Raw genomic sequence first — 18,235 nt, forward strand, 5'->3', positions numbered from 1 at the left:
GCAAGAAAATAAATAAATAAATAAATTCCAAATAAAACCCGATCAGCTACCAAGTTAAGAACTTAAGATATACTTACTCCCCACTTTAAGTCTGCATCATTGGGAACAATTTTTTCCAGTGCTTTCCTATGAAGTATGGATGGAATAAAGATCCTGGGATTGTATAGAATTCTTTGCATGATCTTCCCAGCAATGTCTCTTATTTTATCAATTTTCTCAACAGCCTGTTTGACAATTCCACAAACTAAATTCGTTGCAAGACTTTCATTAAACAATGAGTATGTCTGCTCTGTTGCAACCACATCACTATCAGGCAACTTAGGCAAATGTTCAACTTCAGGTTTATTGCTTGTGAAGCCAACAGATTGTCTCTCACAGAGAATATATGTGCATCTTTCAAGGCCATTCATGGCAGCCTCACGGACCCAAGAGCCCACATCACCTCTATTGTCTACAGAATAGTCATCAAGAGCTTTAAACAAAGTTGGCATCACTTCATCCTTGATCAGCAGATGCAGAGATAAGTCTTCCTCCATATTTTGGAAAGAACTTCTTTCCTTGGTTAATGTCTCACACACTGATACAAGTCCTCGGATAGCATTTACACGTGCCTCAGCATCTCGATCATCGGGGTTTTCCTGAATATACAAGTACTCACTTTAGTAGATCAACCATACAATTGCTTTAGTGGAAAACAATAACCACAAGCACAAGAAGGCTAAAATAAAATAATACCTCAATCATACAAGAGCTACAGAGTTTCGTTATCACATCCCTCCATCTTGTAGCCAAAAATTCAAATGGAAAAACACCTATGGCCAATGCTGATCCCCGTCGTGCAGCCACATTAGGATCACCCAAGAGTTCCAAGTACTTTGTTATATTATTGGCAGTTCCATCACCCATGTGAGCAAGGTATGCTGGAACAAAGTGCTTTATTGCTTCAACAGCAGAAACCTGTACATAGGTGAAACAGATTATTAAAAGAAAGAGAGAGAGAGAGAGAGAGAGAGAGAGAGAGAGAGAGAGAGAGAGAACTCACATCAAGAATCGATAAAAAGCATGTAAAAATGATGCACATGGGCAAACTATTAAGCAAAGGGCGTGTACATTATTAACTGGTAGAAATCAATTGCAGAAGTCCAAGAATACTACTGAAGTAAATTTCTAAGACAAAAGGAGAATACACCTGTATCTGAGCATTAGGATGCTTCAAATTCTCACTAACGGTATCAAGCAAAGTTCGTTTTATCTTCTCTGGTAAGAATACACGAGCGACAGACATACACTCAATAAGCCGTGACACAGAAGAGCGCATAATTTCTCCACCCTTCCCACGATATAGGCGTGCTTTTTCAATAGCAGGAATTATGCCCGCAACAGACTTTTGCTGGTCTGAACACAAGGAAAAAGAACTATGAACACATGTAACTAGTAAGAGGTTGTGAATCAATAGGATGAGATAATATCTAGAAATGGAAAATATGAAGAAATCAATTTTCTTTTGAATTATTCCCAGATTTGATAGAAAGAAAATTGTTGCGCAGAGGTACATATTCCAGAGCATAAGAGATTGAATATCCACTATGCAAGTATAAAATTAGACAGGAATGCCATCAGAACAAATGGACTAAAAAATGATATTTTAGTTACCAATGTATGACATAAATATAGCATAGTTTAATGATAATGATAACAAATAACAATAACTAAAATACCAGGAATAATAACAATACCTCAGCCTTCACATGCTCAAGGTAGTATTCAATGCTCAGGCTGAGAGATTGTACAATGCTGTTCAGGTTTTCGGTTTGTACAAGTGGGGCCACAGCGCAGTGTGAATGGTCTGTGCAGAGAACCATGGACCACACTTGCATATTCTGAAAGCCTGGACATACTGCACAGTTTCTCAGCCCACGCATTGAATAACACCTTTACATATTGATGCTTCACAATATGAAGAAGGAAACATGGAGATACATATTGACTCTAAGCAGACAAGACCAAATATATCTACAATGAGAATATCACATTAATCTTAAAACGAGGTACAAAAATGTCCTGCTCACAAGCCTGGTACATAATGTGTGTGGTAACTACTGAATTTCTGTAGTTACTTGCAGTTCACCACAAACACAAACCCAATGGATCTATGAAAGAGAGTAGTCATCCAAAAACAAGAAGGCATTCTCTTTTCAGACATGATGTGGAGATATCCTGAAATATGAAGAAGACAAATACAACCAATGGTTGTGAAGGAAATGATAGTCAATGTCAGTAAGCATGAGATATTGCATCACAACCCCAAATCAACCAATAGAACTTCCAGTTAACAACTAAATACATAATGTTCAACAGCAGCTGGTGAGATACTAACCAGTTGAAAGCATAAAACCAGACTGATGTAAAGCCAAAACAAGTTCCCCAGCAGCTAAGGTTGCTCCGTGACGCATACACAAATCAGTTGAGAGAGTATAGGGAATTAGTCTCTTGAGCACAACATCAGCAAAATATCCAAGATCATATTTTGCAAGAGAAGAAAGACCTTGTGCAGCCAGTTCTCTCAGACCTTTATCCTAGGATGTAGACAATTTGTAGGTTAGATATTCATATGAAAGAAACTGAAATCAAGCAAACAATCTTGACTACACAACTCACCCTACTTCCAAGTTCAAGCACCAAGATATCTTTTGTAAATGAAGATAGTATATTTGAGAGTCAGGAAACTCCAGAAAATGAAGAAAATTTTCGTTAGAGAAAGAGACTCCTTATTCATATATATAGAGAATGCCAGTAACCTCCATCCCTATGGCAGTTGAGATAGGCATGGTAAGCTCTCTCCAAATTGTTCCCAAGTTAGGCAGAAATATAAAACTCCTATGGGACTACCTTTATACATGCAAAGAAGAAGAAGAAGAAGAGGAGGAGGAGGAGGAAGAAGAAGAAGAAGAAGAAGAAAAGGAAATAACATCAACATACACAAGTTAAACTGCTAAAATGAGATCATAAGACTGTAACATCCCGAATTTTTACGGCCAGAGTTTATACTCGTGCCCGAGAAAACCGGGTGTTAATAATGTAAAACTTGGATACTTTAGAAATCGCACCTTATTATTATTTATTTATTTTTAAATCGCATCTGGATACATTCATGAAGGTAACATTCACAAGAATAAAATCGACTGGATTGATTATTTCATCAGAGTAAAGAAATTCAATAAATAATCAAATGCCTTCTCAATGGAAGCTTATTACATTAATCGAGTTTGCAGCGGAAGTATAAAACTAAATAATAAAACTATCATCATATTTTTCTTTCAGTATAGTCTTCCATAGGGAGATGGTCCTCTAGGTCTTCAATCTGTACATCACCTTTTTTTCTTCTTTTTTTTATATGTATTATCAACGCCCTACTCATAGTGATGGTTATCCTTTAAGATTAACAGTAATTCAAGAGATTCATAAAAGCAATGTAAAGGTTCTGATATGTCTCGTACTCCACAACTATAAGAGGTATCAATATGCATAAGCAATCTACATGAGATGCATGCCTAGCAAAGTATATGTGGTTCATCACACTTAGTGATCGCCACAATGTGGAATATGATTAGAGTTATCCGACTTGCCCCGCATCCCATACTACGGAGATTCGCCGGCGTGTGCCACTTTTAACATAGATTTATGCGGTTATCCCAAGACAAACACAACACATAACTAGGTGAATCATGCAACCTGGATTGGAGCAACTAATTGCGACATCCAACCCCTAAAAAGAAAAGACCGGATTGGAGCGACTAATTGCGATATCCAACCCTCAAAAAGAAAAGAATTGATGTAACACGTATAACGATTTACATACACCAATTTGTGCACCATCACCCATGAAACATGGAATTACGTGTCGCCTCAGAGCCGCTACTGAAAACACATTACGTCCACAATATTTATTCGATTGCTAGAAGAGGGATTCCCAACATAATACTTGCACCAAAAGGGGAAATTCATTGAATCATGAGAGCTTTGGAATATCTAGATACAAGCTCAAGTCCTTTAAAGATAGATAGCACAAGGCTAATAACATAAAAAGAAGAGTGGCAATGGCCAACTCAGCCAAGATAAAAGTGGCAATGGCCAACGTAATAAAGAGGAGAGTAACAATGGTCAACTCAATAAAAAGAAGAGTAGCAATGGCTAACTCCACAAATAGACGCGTGGCAATGGCCAACTCAAATATAAGGAGAGTGGTAATAACCAACTCAATAAAGAGGAGAGTGGCAAGGGCTAATTCAATAAATTGATAAAGGCAAGGGCAAGGCTTGTATCCATCGCCCCCACATAAATTCATGAAGATCATTCGTAATCAACATTACACAACAATCCCAAAGGGCAAATAATTGATGGTAAAACATATAATTGCAGGGAGGATTCATAGTAACATGAAGGCATGTAAAAGGTAAGATAAATATAACAATTTAAATTAATGTAAGCTTAAAGGATAAAACCCTCACCTCTAATGTTATTTCTTCCTAGAACGTAGGTGTGCGTCGAAGGATTAGATCTTCAAACTAATATTAACAATTCCTTTTGAGTGGTTACCTTCTTTGAACTAATGGATTTTCGACACGATTTGGATCAATGTGTTAGGGAAAAGGAAAAGAAAGAAGTCTAGGAAGGAAGAGAGTTGGGCGTGGACCTACTTTAAGTCGTAGCTCGCTTCTTACTGAATCGCTCAACTCAAGCGGGGCCGACCTCCACTTATTGCTGCCGTAGATCTCTCTCTCTCTCTCTCTCTCTCTCTGTCTCTCTCTCTCTCTCTCTTCTTTTCTTTTCTTTTCTTTCTCTTTCCTTTCTTTGCTAAAAAAGATCCAGTGATGGACGCCTAAGCCCGGCTTGACTTAGCCTAAATCGAGCTGAGTTGACCCGGTGCCTGCACCAACCCTCTCTCTCGTTTGTCTCTCTTTCTCTCGCTCGTTTCTTTCTTCTTATTGGACGGGATAGCTGGATGGGTTTCTTCCCTCGCATGTTAAGCCTTTACAGGCTTTCAGATGAAATCCAGCGTAAGGAGAGTTTTAGTCCATACAGGTTGCATCTTACGCAGCTCTATTTACACACAGCGTTTCACTGCTGCCTACGCGCGGATCGAAACTCTCATTCCATCTAATGTGTTCGGCCCTATCTAGTTGTTGGGTGATATCTCTGTGAAGGAAGGCCACCCGATGGATGTCTATGATTGGCTCTTGATCGCCTGTCGTGTGATTGGGCAGCATCTAACGTCACACGTTCACTTGGGAAGGATGGCCCTATTTCTGATGGTGTTTCTTGATCAGATTTCTTTCTGCCTGATCAGTTTCTTTAAATGATGTGGATCTGCTCTTCGTTTCTTGGTGGTGGGTCCCACTGTATTTCAGTTGCAGTTGGATTCGAACGTGGAAGCGAGAAGGGAAGAAGACACTTTCCTTTTCGGGCGTTGTTTCACAGCGCAGTGAAACTCGATTGTGAGCGGCTCTTTTGTGCTCAAAATTGTGCACAAGTGAAGACCTGAAAACGTGTGGAAAGTGCTAGGGTTTGGTCGGTTCTGACCTATGGGCACGATGGACGGATCGGATTGTCCGAGATGATCATGTTGGTGGGCCGGACTGACTCCAAACGGACGTCGCCCGTTCAAGTTGCGTGCGGCATGAGATTTCTTCTCTTCTTTTGGGGGGCTTTCACTCGAACGTTGTTACCAACCTTGGTTCATTTGTTGGAGTAGGTGAGGTCCCACCATGATGTTTTTGTGAAAATCTATTCCGTTGATTAGTTGGGTCGGGTCATGTTAACTCACGAGTCTAAATTCGAAGTCGATCTGAGCTTCAGGTGGGCCACACGTTGCAAAGACGTGTGCTTGATACTTACCATAAAGATCACTTACATAACAGTCTGTTGCTGTACATGCGGATATATGGGTTTAAAATCCATTTCATTTGTTGATCCAATGGGTCCATTTATGATAGCCCTTTGGTTGATCTGTGCCCTTCACCGTCTTTCGCAAGTCGTGGTGGCCCATGGCCTCAAGTTTGAGTCAGATCCAAGTTGTAGGTGGGCCACAACTTGCAAGAATATGTGGGTGACAATTACCATAAGAATACTTACCTAACCGGATTCCTCATGCGAAAGTTTTACCTTTACACCTTCTGTTTGATTGTACGGAATCAATGGGTCTGCTCACTCATTAGTCTGGTCACGTCATGTTGGCCCATGAGCTCAAATATGAAGCAAATCCGAGCTTTACATAAGCTTATCTTAGAATTCTCCTAGCGGGTGTTGAAACGAACTTAATCTCAATTAGTGGTCCACGCTTAATGATCAGAGACCAATTTTGGAGGAAACGTGTAGTCAAGATAGGCAAACAATTGGACAAAGTTTGGTTGTTGATCGATGGTGGAAAAAGCCTAGATATGAAATTTCACCTTTTGTGTCAAAAGGAATGAATTGGCTTCCGCGTTCAATGGTGTAGGATCACAGATCGGGGTCCAAATTTTGTATAATGTCATAGTCATGTGAGGCCAAGGTGTGGTCCAAGTTTGAGTTTTGATGAACGGCAGAAAGTGGCTAGATCTGAAGAGCTAGATTTTATAAAGAGTTGATAAGCCTCGAAAGGATAACTTCGCGTCCAAGGAAACGTCTACCAAAGGGGGTCTTCATATTTCACGCTTGGTCCATATGATGTGAAATCCAAGACATTCATATGAAGAAAAATATCCTACTACGACTAACTACGAGGTTTCTTCATTCGATGGACACCAAAATCAATGGTTACGGGCTGATTTATCAATTGAGCCACTTTTACAATGATCTAAGGGCTGATATTCAACATGTATGGTTAATTTATGATATATAGGCATGGTATAAAATTTTATATGAAACGGATCATGAGAACTATGTGATCTAGAATTCAGGGGTCTAGGTTAATGGCATTTTCATAATTATTGTTGATCTAAGAGTCTTGTGAAATCTAATGGTTTTACATAGTTCTATGCCCATTTCTAAACAATTCTTACAAAAGAACTTACATCTAAATCATTATGGATAAAGAGTTATTCACTGATTTAGTCAAGGGAAAGTACATATATCAAACCACATGATCAACGGTCGGATGACTTGATTTATAGATGGAGATCATTCTTAATCAGTCAAATTCACGTTGGAGGATGGATGTAGGGTTAGGTTAGCTAGATTGGTACCGTACACGTGTACATAATAAGTCAAATTCATGGTAACACTCGAGGACTTTCAATACTCGGGTATTGAAAAGTTCGGGGTGTTACAAAGACAATTGTATTTACTCTTTAAAAAAGGAGAAAAAGAAGAAGGAGAAGAAATACCATATACACGAGTTAAACTGCTAAAATGAGATCACAAGACAATTGTATTTACAAAAAAAAAAAAAAAAGCAGCAGCGCTTACTTCCATGCTAAATTGAGTTCCTAATCAATCAATCATGTTGCTCATTTGAGCTGCTCAGTTTCTAACCAGCAGATTAAGATAGCCCAGTCATGTGCAATGAAGAATGAAGAATGGCAATAGTTCAGGTAAGGAGGGAACAATGACTAAGGTGCAGAGACCTTAAAAGAGGATGACAGGGAAGCCGTTGGGAAGACCGGATACAGTTCACGTGAGGGGAATGATTGGTGAACAATGATTCACAAAATGGGCCCCAAATAACTGGCACAGGGCTATGTTGATGATGATGATGTTGAGTAAGCTTCTAAGCAACCCAACCAACCGTAGCAAATATAACAGGGAAGTGGAAGCACGGACTACCAACCTCTAACAGCAGCTGTGAACAGAATTAATAATCCTAGGTGCACATAAGAAGGTAAATAAGAAGCCAATAACATGAACAAGCTGCACTTGCTCTTGACCATACAATCTATCAACTTGAGCTTCATGTCATGTGTAAGAAATACACTGTTGCTCATGAACTAAGTACTTCCGTAACTTATATGAATCCACTCTTTCAACAATAAGGGTGCCACTGCTTTACAAAACAATAACAATAAGAATAACAAACAATAACAATAACAACAACAACAACAATAGCCATAGTGAAAATCTAGTTCCTAACTTTTCTCCAGTTACAAAGAGGTCGATTCTGCAAAAAACATGAGAACTAAAACTAGAAGCAATGAATAACGATGCAAAGAAAACTTAGCATACCCAGTGACAAATTTTGTTCAATAGCAATTCTTCCACAAAAGGATAGAGGTACCCTTCATACTGTGCAATACACACAGCGACAGTGAGATAAGAGTTTACTCGTGAGGCGAGAGAGAAATAATCGGCTGTATTCACTATATCAATGCCATGCGGGAAACTCCCCTGCCTCCCAACATTCTCTTGAAATGCAGCTGCAGCTGCTCTTCTACAATTAACCTAAACATCATAGAGCTCTTGATCATATCAGACCTATAGGTATACTGATATTTATAGACAGCATCAGATAAACGAAATCTAGATACAAATCATTGTGAGAAACAAAAAGATTACTAACCTCACGGTCATAACATGCAACTGTTAAAAGGTGGGGAGCAAGCTGTTCCAATATGCTTTTCATATCTGCATGAGAGTATGCGCGACCAAATGCCCAGCAAACATATGCAGCAGCATCACGCACATGAGATCCGACACTGTGTGGACCTCTTCTTATATCGTAATGTAGTGCCTGTTGGAAAAAAAAAAAAAATGCTTTCAGTAAATAGTAATGCTTTAAGCAAGATGGGTGCCATGTGCGCAAAGCATCTATCCACTTGCATTTTTAGCCATAAAAAGCCTGAATCTCTACTGAACAGATATACTGATAAAGAATGCACTAACCAACTTTACACCATAAAATGCATGTAGCTTCTTTACATAGTCAGCAAATGACAAACAGAGTCAAACAAGGTCATAAAAGATAGTAAGAAGAGGACATAGATAGGGTCCATGACAGATTGGAATAACCTGAGTGCAAAATATGTTACTACAAAGATCCACAGGCAAACAGTACAGGCATCAGGAGTAATAGTTATTTGCAGCATCTAGCAGGCAGACAGATACTTGCATAGGGTAAAAACATCTTAGACGCATGAAAAACTTCCGACTTCGAATGCAAGAAGTATACCCAAGTAAAACGACTAAAATCATCAATAAAGGTCACAAAACACTTGTAATGGGCATGAGAGATAAATGGAGCAATTTCCCATAAATCGCGATGTATTAAATCAAAACATATTGAACTTAATGTAGTACATGTAGGAAATGAAAGGGTCTTACTTTTCCCAAACTTACAAGTACAATAAAAAGACAATTTTTCACACCAACAGATTTATTCGTCAATCCAGAATTAAACAACAGTGATAAAGTTTTGAAATTTGGATGTCCAAACCTATTGTGGCACAATGGCAATTATTCTGAACGAAAAAACAAAACAAATCATTTATTGGTTTATGCTGAAGAAGTGCAGAAAGTCAAAAAGGAAAGAGACATCCACATTTAGGGCCATTTGCGATCACCTTCCCCAACATCTGATCCTGCATCACACAACCTGAAGATGAAAATAAGATATTGCAGTTATTGTCAACTAGTTGGCCAACATAAAGTAAATTGGTGGTCAAGTGAGGAGAGAGAAACATTTGTCAATGGAACTCAGCCAGGAACATCACCAACTGCAAGAATTGGAAGACTGTCTCCATTTGCAGTCTAAACTTGGAGATTGTCAATGTATTTTTTGACATTGGAAAGATTTTCATATGTGAATGTCATGTGATTTGATGCTCCGGAATCAAAATACCAAACAGAATGAGGTTTTCTGGTTTTACCTGAGACACCAAGTGGAGAAAAGGCATTTAGAATCATTAGTTGGACCATTTTGGGGGTCAAAGAAGCAGATGAGCTAGGTTGTGTCCTAGATGAAGAGGTAGCAGTCAAAGCAGATGAAATCGCAGGCTGTAGAACAGATGTACAGTTGTTGCAGTATAGGCACAAGGAAACCAATTTGGAGTAGTCCGATTCTAAGGTTGTCTACGGCATTCAGTAATGGTATGACAGGTTCCGTTGCAGTAGGTACAAAATTTCTATTGACACTAGGAGGCATACTATAACACTGCATGGTACTCATATCACGAGGATAAGGTTTTCCTTGAGTAGCGTAAGCAACATCAACAATACTTTCTGTAGTTTTCTGTTCCAAATGTACTTCCATCAATTACCATTATTCCTCACGAAGAAGTTCATTCAGGCATTCATCCAAGGATGGAGATGGAACCCTACTCATTAGATTAGACCGAACAGTCTCATATCCAGAATGTAGTTTCATAAAAAATTGGTCCCTATGACTAGTTACTTGAAGTCCTTGTATTTCAGCCAGAACGATGTCAGATAGATTAGCATATTTAATCTCATCATATTCAGCCCATAAAGTAAGAAAGCCTAAATAATATTCTTGAATGGATAAAGTTCCTTGATGAAATTGAGGAATGTCAAATTCTAATTGGAATTGACGTGCAAAATTTCCTTGATGATATACCTTTTATAAAATTTCCCACGTCCTTGCGGTTTTGTAGGTTTTGAGATGCAAAATGAATTGAGGATCTATTGATCCAAGAATCCAAGATTTGATTTTTGCATCCTGAGTGTGCTAGGAAGATATCTTTTTCTCATCCTCGTAGGCAGCGAATCGGATCTGGAGACATGCCCCGACAATTCATTGCCTTCAAGGTATACTTGGAATTGGAAAGCCTAAGAGGTATAATTTTTGCTAGTAAAGCAAATCAAAAATACCTCAGACTTCTCCATTTATATGATTGACAACCAAGAATAGATCAAATCTATGAATGAAGTACAGAAAACAAACAGGTCAGCCAACCCTATCTATGGTTACCGACTGCACAGGGAAGTCTCAGTAGATGATCAGACGATGAATCATATCCAATAACCAACAAAAGCACCTTGATGCTGTGTGGATTAGATGAAACTTGATGCAGAAAACTGAAAAACCATAACTGTGATTACAAATCCTACCTCTGATGAGCAGAAAATGCTAAAAATCTTTCGAATGTTTTGAATATTCGGGATGTCATGAACTAAGAGCAATTTTTTATGTTGCTTGGAAGATCACAAACTCGTTCTGTACGAACTGAGAGAAGATGTTGAAACTTTATTGTATTGTAGCAAATAAAAAATTGATGGGAATGACGAGACAAGGAATACTATAAATCAAAGACGAGAAGTCTCCGATCGTAAAGAAAATTGCACGAACTTCAAAGAGAGAATCGTGGCTCTAATACCATGATATTTCTACATAAATCTAAAATGTTGAGATCTTGAAATTAAGTTTCGATTCAATTTGAGGTGGTCCCCATTGTGAGATTCCATCCTCTTAAATAGATTACAAAATGCTATGCATGGTATATGTTGACCCGTAATTTTGGGTGATTACAATCCCTGATTTAAGGGATAATGAAGGAGAATAATTCAATTCCTAAAATAGACAACCTAAGTATAGTAAATGATTGAATAGGATAATGAAGGAGATTAATTCCGTTCCTAAAATAGACAACCTAAGGATAGTACATGATTGAATGGGATCCACGTTTTGAGAGTGCAGTCCCTCGATTGACAGGTTTTTTTTTTTTTTTTTACACGCACACACACCCCACACACTCACGCTAGTGGAATTTCACCACCTATGGATACTCGAACCCTTGACTGGGTGTTGAAACTCCCGAGAGTCTACCACCCGAGCAAGAGTAAGGATCCCTCGATTGACACGTTGGATAAGCAACAACTCACCCCTATTGCCATACACAATTGCTACATCTTTCCCAACATGCACCCCATCTTGTATGCATGTTATTCATATTTCATATCATCTTCATCATTCATTTACAAGCGGTTAGTGTCTTCAACATATTCTCCTCTCTCGGCTAATTTTACTTTTAATTGTGAATTGATGTTCAAGGCGGTGAAGAAAATGATGTCCTGGATGCCCACACTTAAAGCACATGAAAGAAGTGTCGTTTTGCTCTGCCTTGGGCGTACTAGCCCACAGTCCATAACCACCTCCCACGGGTTGGGGTTTGACCTCATTGTTGGATGTTGGCCATCATCCCTCAACCTACGGGAGGTCTTGTGGTTGCCTTACGTGGGAAGTTAGCATGTTGCCCCATCATTGACGACGGTCCTCATGGAGCACCAAATCATCTCCCAAGTCCCCAATTAACTATCTCTTCAGCTTTCAATGCAAGTATGTATACATCAGATATCCTAAATATATCTTTGAAAGCCAATTCATTTCTGATATCCATGTTAAGACCAATAAGATATCTTGAAATCTTTTGGTCTTTATACTTACGAAACCTTACCCATGATGTTATGTTCCCTTGACATAGATTGTGAGGGGCATAAATTGCATATAAGAACTTTTTTAACTTCTTTTTCATCTTCTCTTAAGAATTTACTCTCCTTACTTTGACGGATTCATTCGGTTTGAATATTGTCCCATCATACTAATGCGTGACCAAAAAACTTCATACTTACTAACTTAACCTTCCGATTGTCGACAATTTACTTGTACTTGAACATATTTTCCACCTTACTTAGCCAACCAATGAAGTCACCAACACGTAACTAACCATGGAATTCCAAATTTTCTACCTTAAATACGAACTCGCTATATCACATTCCAACAATCCAAGAATTGGATCATTGGTCTCTTCATAAACCGAAGTTGCCTATTGCTAGTTAAGACCTTGGTGAAACCTTACCCTACGTGTCTGTGTGCTCCAACTTCAGTCTCTAGATTCCCTCCGTGCCAGAACTCTCCCACTTGATTTATAAGATTGCCTACCATATGCATGAGTTGATCCAGTCACTCTGTGAGTGGACAGATCAATTGAGCTACTTGCACAAACTCCTCCCATGTAACCTCCTTTGACACCATTAAGCGATGACATAAAGTTAAAAATCCCCAAAGATGACCTGCTCTAATACCAAAATGGTACAACCCAGTTATTGAGTCAATGAGATCTCCACACCCGAATTACAAAAAATAATAATAATAAATAAATTGACAAGAGTACACCCACAAGAATATTTGAGTAAAGAGAGAAGCACTCTATTGATATTAAACTTACTCTTACAATACTTGGAAGAAAGAAAAAAAACTCACACACTTAGAAATTTTTGGAATGCCTACATCCTACACCACCCACCTTTTATAGACCCTCACTGAATCTTTGATGAGGATTCCCCTAACTGAGAGATTGATTTCAAATCAATCTAATCTATCTAAAATGGTAAAAGCCTAATAATAGTGAAAGCAAATCTACGAAATCATCCTCAAAATTTTCAATAACATCTTTAAATCAATCCCATATCTTCCATTAGTATTATTACATCCTCACATATCTCCCACAAATCGTAAATTATAGCTCTTAATTATTTAGGCCCTGAATCTATAAATAAACCATCCAAAATCAGCACATGTTGGGCCCTACAGTGGGTCGTGGGCCTACATCATTTATCAAGGAATCTCAAGTAACTCTTGGAGCAATAAAATTAATTGCTTTTCGAAGATAATAGAGATAGCCCCCATGTATTAAGGCAGAAACGGCCCCAAAGTACCAATTTGGTCTAGTTTATCATAAAAACTGATTGCATCTAATCCAATTCATACAAAAAAGTTGCAAACAATTAATATTGGGAAAGGGAAACCGATAGCATCAATGCAGCTTGCGTTTTAAGAGTAAACACATTACTTTTGAGAAACCTCTAAAGTCCAAACAACCTGGCAAATGCTTCCAATATGGTGAGAGAAGTGTGTTCTAGGATGATAATGAGAGTAAATTGATTTGTTGATAATGACTATAAAGTATGGCATAACACACTTTAAAAAATATGGCATGACACATGAGACAAGCAACATTTGATAAAATAAAAGATCTTCAAATAGCAGCCAATAGTTAGATGAAAAAGGGTAGTAAATATTTAACAGTTATTTAGGTCAAACTATGATTTTGTGAGTGAAGAAGCCTTTGTTACCTTTATAATAACAGGAACTACTTTAGGAAGACTAGTAGGTAGCAGCAAGCCTCTGCGAGCCAGCTCAGCCAATGCCAAGCAGCCTCCATGCCATGAACCATCTCCCTATAAAACAATAACATATTTCACTAACAATATACCCTTGGAACCACTACCACCACAAAATAATTATAATGTGAAGAACCTGCACGTACACATGCATGCATATTATAATTATGCACACACATACCTATGCAAGTATGTACATGGAGCAAGAATGTTTATTATTTTTTTAATGGAAGATGTATTGGAATGAGACTATAGTGGTAGCGAACCTCGCCTGGTGAAAAGAGCTCCAACATAGAAGACAGGACTTCATCTGAAAGGGCAGCTGTTAGACGTGCTGTTGTGCGTCCAATGCCTTTTGCTGAAGACCATCGGACAACCGTGTCCTGCACTATCAAATAATCATGGCAAATTTTACGTCACGAAATCAGGTTGGGATTGAGAACGCAAGCTGAAGAAAGAGATTCCAGTCAGGCCAAGTAAAGAAGTTATTCAATTATTTAAATTCAAACTTATGAATACAACTATATTCCGGTGAAATTTGCTTCAATATTTTAATATATTACTTCTATTTGTTGGATTTCTCTGAACTTTATAATTCATTCTCGAATTGAAGCTAATTTTGAAAAAAAAATATAAAATGTCAGATATCAAGAATAGTACAAGTGGAGTTCAATGCATGCAGATATGGCTAATATTGACTAATTGTTTAGAAGAGTTGGGCTAAGCCCACATGCATGTACAATACAAGGCATATCATCTACACCCGCCGAACGTGCCAACATGGCAGCAACATGCCAATATCCAAGCAATCTATCAGATCAGTCTAACCATCTAGATGATCTTGCCCAAAAATAAAGCTGGTCTACTCATCAGGTGGGCAGTGAAATTAGAAAGAGGCAGATCACTTAGCTTTGGATTTTTTTTTCAGACAGAGATTTGTTTCATTAATTGTGACCCAACTAAATTGTGGGCTGACCTGATTCTCAGATTAAGGCATCTACATAGTGGTACCCCTGATTCGGGTACCGCATTGGACCCTGTTGGTTCAGGCACAAATTCAAATTTGAAATGTGGTTTGGATTAGGAATGGGGCCTGGACGCGCGTGTTTGTGACCCAACTGAATTGTGGGCTGACCTGATTCTCAGATTAAGGCATCTACATAGTGGTACCCCTGTGATGAATGGGTTGGATATTGTTACCATGCACCATGCTGGTACTGTATGGTGTGTGCATGAGCTGCCTTATATAGATGTGTGGGCTTAGCAAAAAAGTTGTTTATGATTAGGAAATCCTAATTGTATTGGGTTCGCTGGACACACAAGATGTAGAGTTTTGAAGCAACTGTAAGTTCTTGTTTTGGGACCAATGCAATCCGTACTTCACATTCTCAGCCGGAAAAGGGAGTTCTGAAGACCAATAAGAAGCGGTAAGAGTGGTAACTCTGTCCCATGGGAGAAATTTTTGTTAACTGGCACAAACCACCAAGGTATTCAAAATCGGTTACATAACGGTAACAATCGTAACCATTACAGAAAAAAGAGCCATAACAGCCTCGCGATGGACTTTTACAGTCCAGAAACTTTTTTGTAAGGGTCGTAACAGCCATTACAGCCTGTATCATAATGGTAATGGGTGGTGGCCATTACTGTTATGGAACACTTTGCAAACCACCGATCTTTGATGAAGATGTGTATGGAGAAATGAATGCGTACTATCCAAAGGCAAACTATCCATTTGACGAAAACCATATAGTAATCATACTACTAAAGGAGAGACTCCCCCAAATCTTACGTGAAAGAGGAAAGGCTTTCTAGTTTCCTCACAAATCACAACTGAGTCTCTCAAGGATGATAAGCTGAGTCAGCTATTTTGTATTCATGTGATAGAGGAAACAGAAATCCTGCTAACCTTCACTCTCTAATAGAGGAATATGACAACCATTTCTCTAAAGAGACCTTAAAAAACATTATTGCTTTTGCTTCCCTGGAAACAACATCTCTAGGAAATTGCACGAAAGGAAAAACTATTTCCCTTTATTGTTTCTCAACAAGATTTCTTGAAAATTTTTCCTCCTTTTTCCACTATTCATTCATGGAAGTTTTACTTGAAGATGGAAGGTGGCACATGAGTGGAATTGGAGATGGATCGTTGCATGTATCACAATGTCACATGTGGCACACCAGGCACATGTGGGACACTGGCACATGTGGGATGCTTGAAGATGAATAGTGGCACGTGGGGAACTTGAAGATAATAGTGCCACGTGTTGCACATGTTATGTGACACTTTGACATGTGGGGCACTTGGAGATGGGCAGTGGCACATGTTGCATGTGGCATGTTGGAACGTGTGGTGCTTTAAGATAGATGATGGCACATGTTGCTCATGCAGCACATTGGCAGATGCGGGGACATTGGCACATGTGGGGAGCCTGAAGATAGTGGCAGGTGGGACACTTGAATATGGTCAGTGACGCATGTGGCTAACATGTGGGCACTTCGTAGATAGATGGGTTGGTTTCCTCTCTTTTGCCCCAATTTCTTGGAAATTTTTGTTTCATAAGTATGGGCAAGGAAAAGAAAAAGAAGCATTTTCTAGGAAATGGGAGGGAAATGGAATGATGATAAATGATTTCAAGAAATTTACAAAAACAAATAACGGAAATGTTGTTTCTGCAAAAATGGCATTTCCTCAATTTAAATTTCAGCAGATCCAACTAAATACTTTGATAAGGAAATATGAAAGAAAATGTTTCCTGTGGTGCATCTGGACAAAAATAAGTACAGAATAATACATGCTTCACTCACGAACAACCAAAGAGGCTAAAAGAGAAACAAGAAAAGAATCAGAAGCCGAAAAGGGGGGGAAAAAAAAAAGAAGGAAAGAAACAAATGAAAGAAAAAAACAAATTCACATGAGCTCATTTGTTTTGATTTAGAAAATTTGAAAGAAAATGTTTCCGATGGTGTATCTGGGCAAACATAAGTTATAGAGTAATACGTGCTTCAATCATGAACAACCATAGAGTACCTACCCATATGGCTACGTGTCGCAACCCAGGTAAGAGTTGTCCCGAAGATATCAGATCAAATAGGGGATGTCTGACACACGCAATAGCTCTGGCAAAGGAGGACACACGTCTCTTATCCAAGGAGAGTAGCGACGCCTGGAGGGACGAGATGCACTCAAGTTCGGATCGGATTCCAAGAAGGCCAGACGCCGGTCAGAAAATCGAGGATTTTGTAAGCCAAGGCAATAACAGCGTTACACATGTTCATTTGAGGGAGGCTCGGGACTCGATGAGTCAAATCGATCTCGAGGCTAGCTTCGAAGAGAACGCTTCGGATCTCCCGAACGATTCATATCAAGAGGCTCAGGATTCGATGAGTAAAGATATTTTCGATCAGGACGTTCCAAACCAAACGATTTTATTTCAGGACTCAGATCCAAAGGTCGAACCTAATCTAAGGCATCCCAAGCCTACAGACCCAGTGGACTCTACTTTGAATGGAGAGACCTGAGTCGAGGAGTGCTACACTCCTCACTTATCGAATCACCTCATTCCTTACAGATCGGGTCCCAACAGTATGGTCAACCCCTCATCTCCTCTGGCGGAAGACGAAGCGTCGTTCGAATCGGACGGTGAGGTTCTATCCAGTCGATCGGGGGGGACAACATCTTCGAACAGTTCAAGCTCGTTGTCAAAGAGGTCCAGGGAAGATATGTCCGAGAAGGCCATTGTTACCTTATTCCAGGAAGATAGCGATGAGGATATCATAGAGGCAGAACCTCTTCAAATTCGTAACAAATCTAATGGGGGGAGAGGATCCATCAGATTCAAATCCGGCAACTCAAAGGGAAACTCTGATGAATATTCTTCTAAAGAAGAGGTGGATCAGGGAAGCTATGGATCACGTAGGCAGATCGATCGGTCTTTCTTTTGGAGACCATCCAGAAGATTTCCTAGCTCTGTTCCAATGCATAGAATCCCGTGGGAAACCGCTGATAAGTAGGAAATCACCCAACAAATCCATCCTCAAGACAAACAGCAACAAGGAACCAAAACAGCTTCAACAAAGTTCCATCTCATCTTTCGGGGGTCGATTGGGAGGAAACAAGAGAAAT

At 39.1% G+C, this 18,235-nt stretch overlaps 1 protein-coding gene across 1 annotated transcript in view; it reads right to left on the reverse strand.

Moving 5' to 3' along the window:
* Positions 1-18,235, reverse strand: part of LOC131232631 (tubulin-folding cofactor D) — a 41,929-nt gene that overhangs the window by 6,057 nt on the left and 17,637 nt on the right. Inside the window, exons 6-13 of the mRNA XM_058229002.1 lie at positions 14,376-14,492; positions 14,062-14,166; positions 8,534-8,704; positions 8,200-8,415; positions 2,378-2,576; positions 1,190-1,395; positions 736-957; positions 78-638 (exon numbers count right to left, since the gene is read on the reverse strand). Coding sequence (XP_058084985.1) covers positions 78-638; positions 736-957; positions 1,190-1,395; positions 2,378-2,576; positions 8,200-8,415; positions 8,534-8,704; positions 14,062-14,166; positions 14,376-14,492 — 1,797 coding nt within the window. The remainder of the gene's footprint in view (positions 1-77; positions 639-735; positions 958-1,189; positions 1,396-2,377; positions 2,577-8,199; positions 8,416-8,533; positions 8,705-14,061; positions 14,167-14,375; positions 14,493-18,235) is intronic.

The sequence above is a fragment of the Magnolia sinica genome, chromosome 18, assembly GCF_029962835.1.
Source record: "Magnolia sinica isolate HGM2019 chromosome 18, MsV1, whole genome shotgun sequence".
In the NCBI taxonomy this organism is placed as follows: Eukaryota; Viridiplantae; Streptophyta; class Magnoliopsida; order Magnoliales; family Magnoliaceae; genus Magnolia; species Magnolia sinica.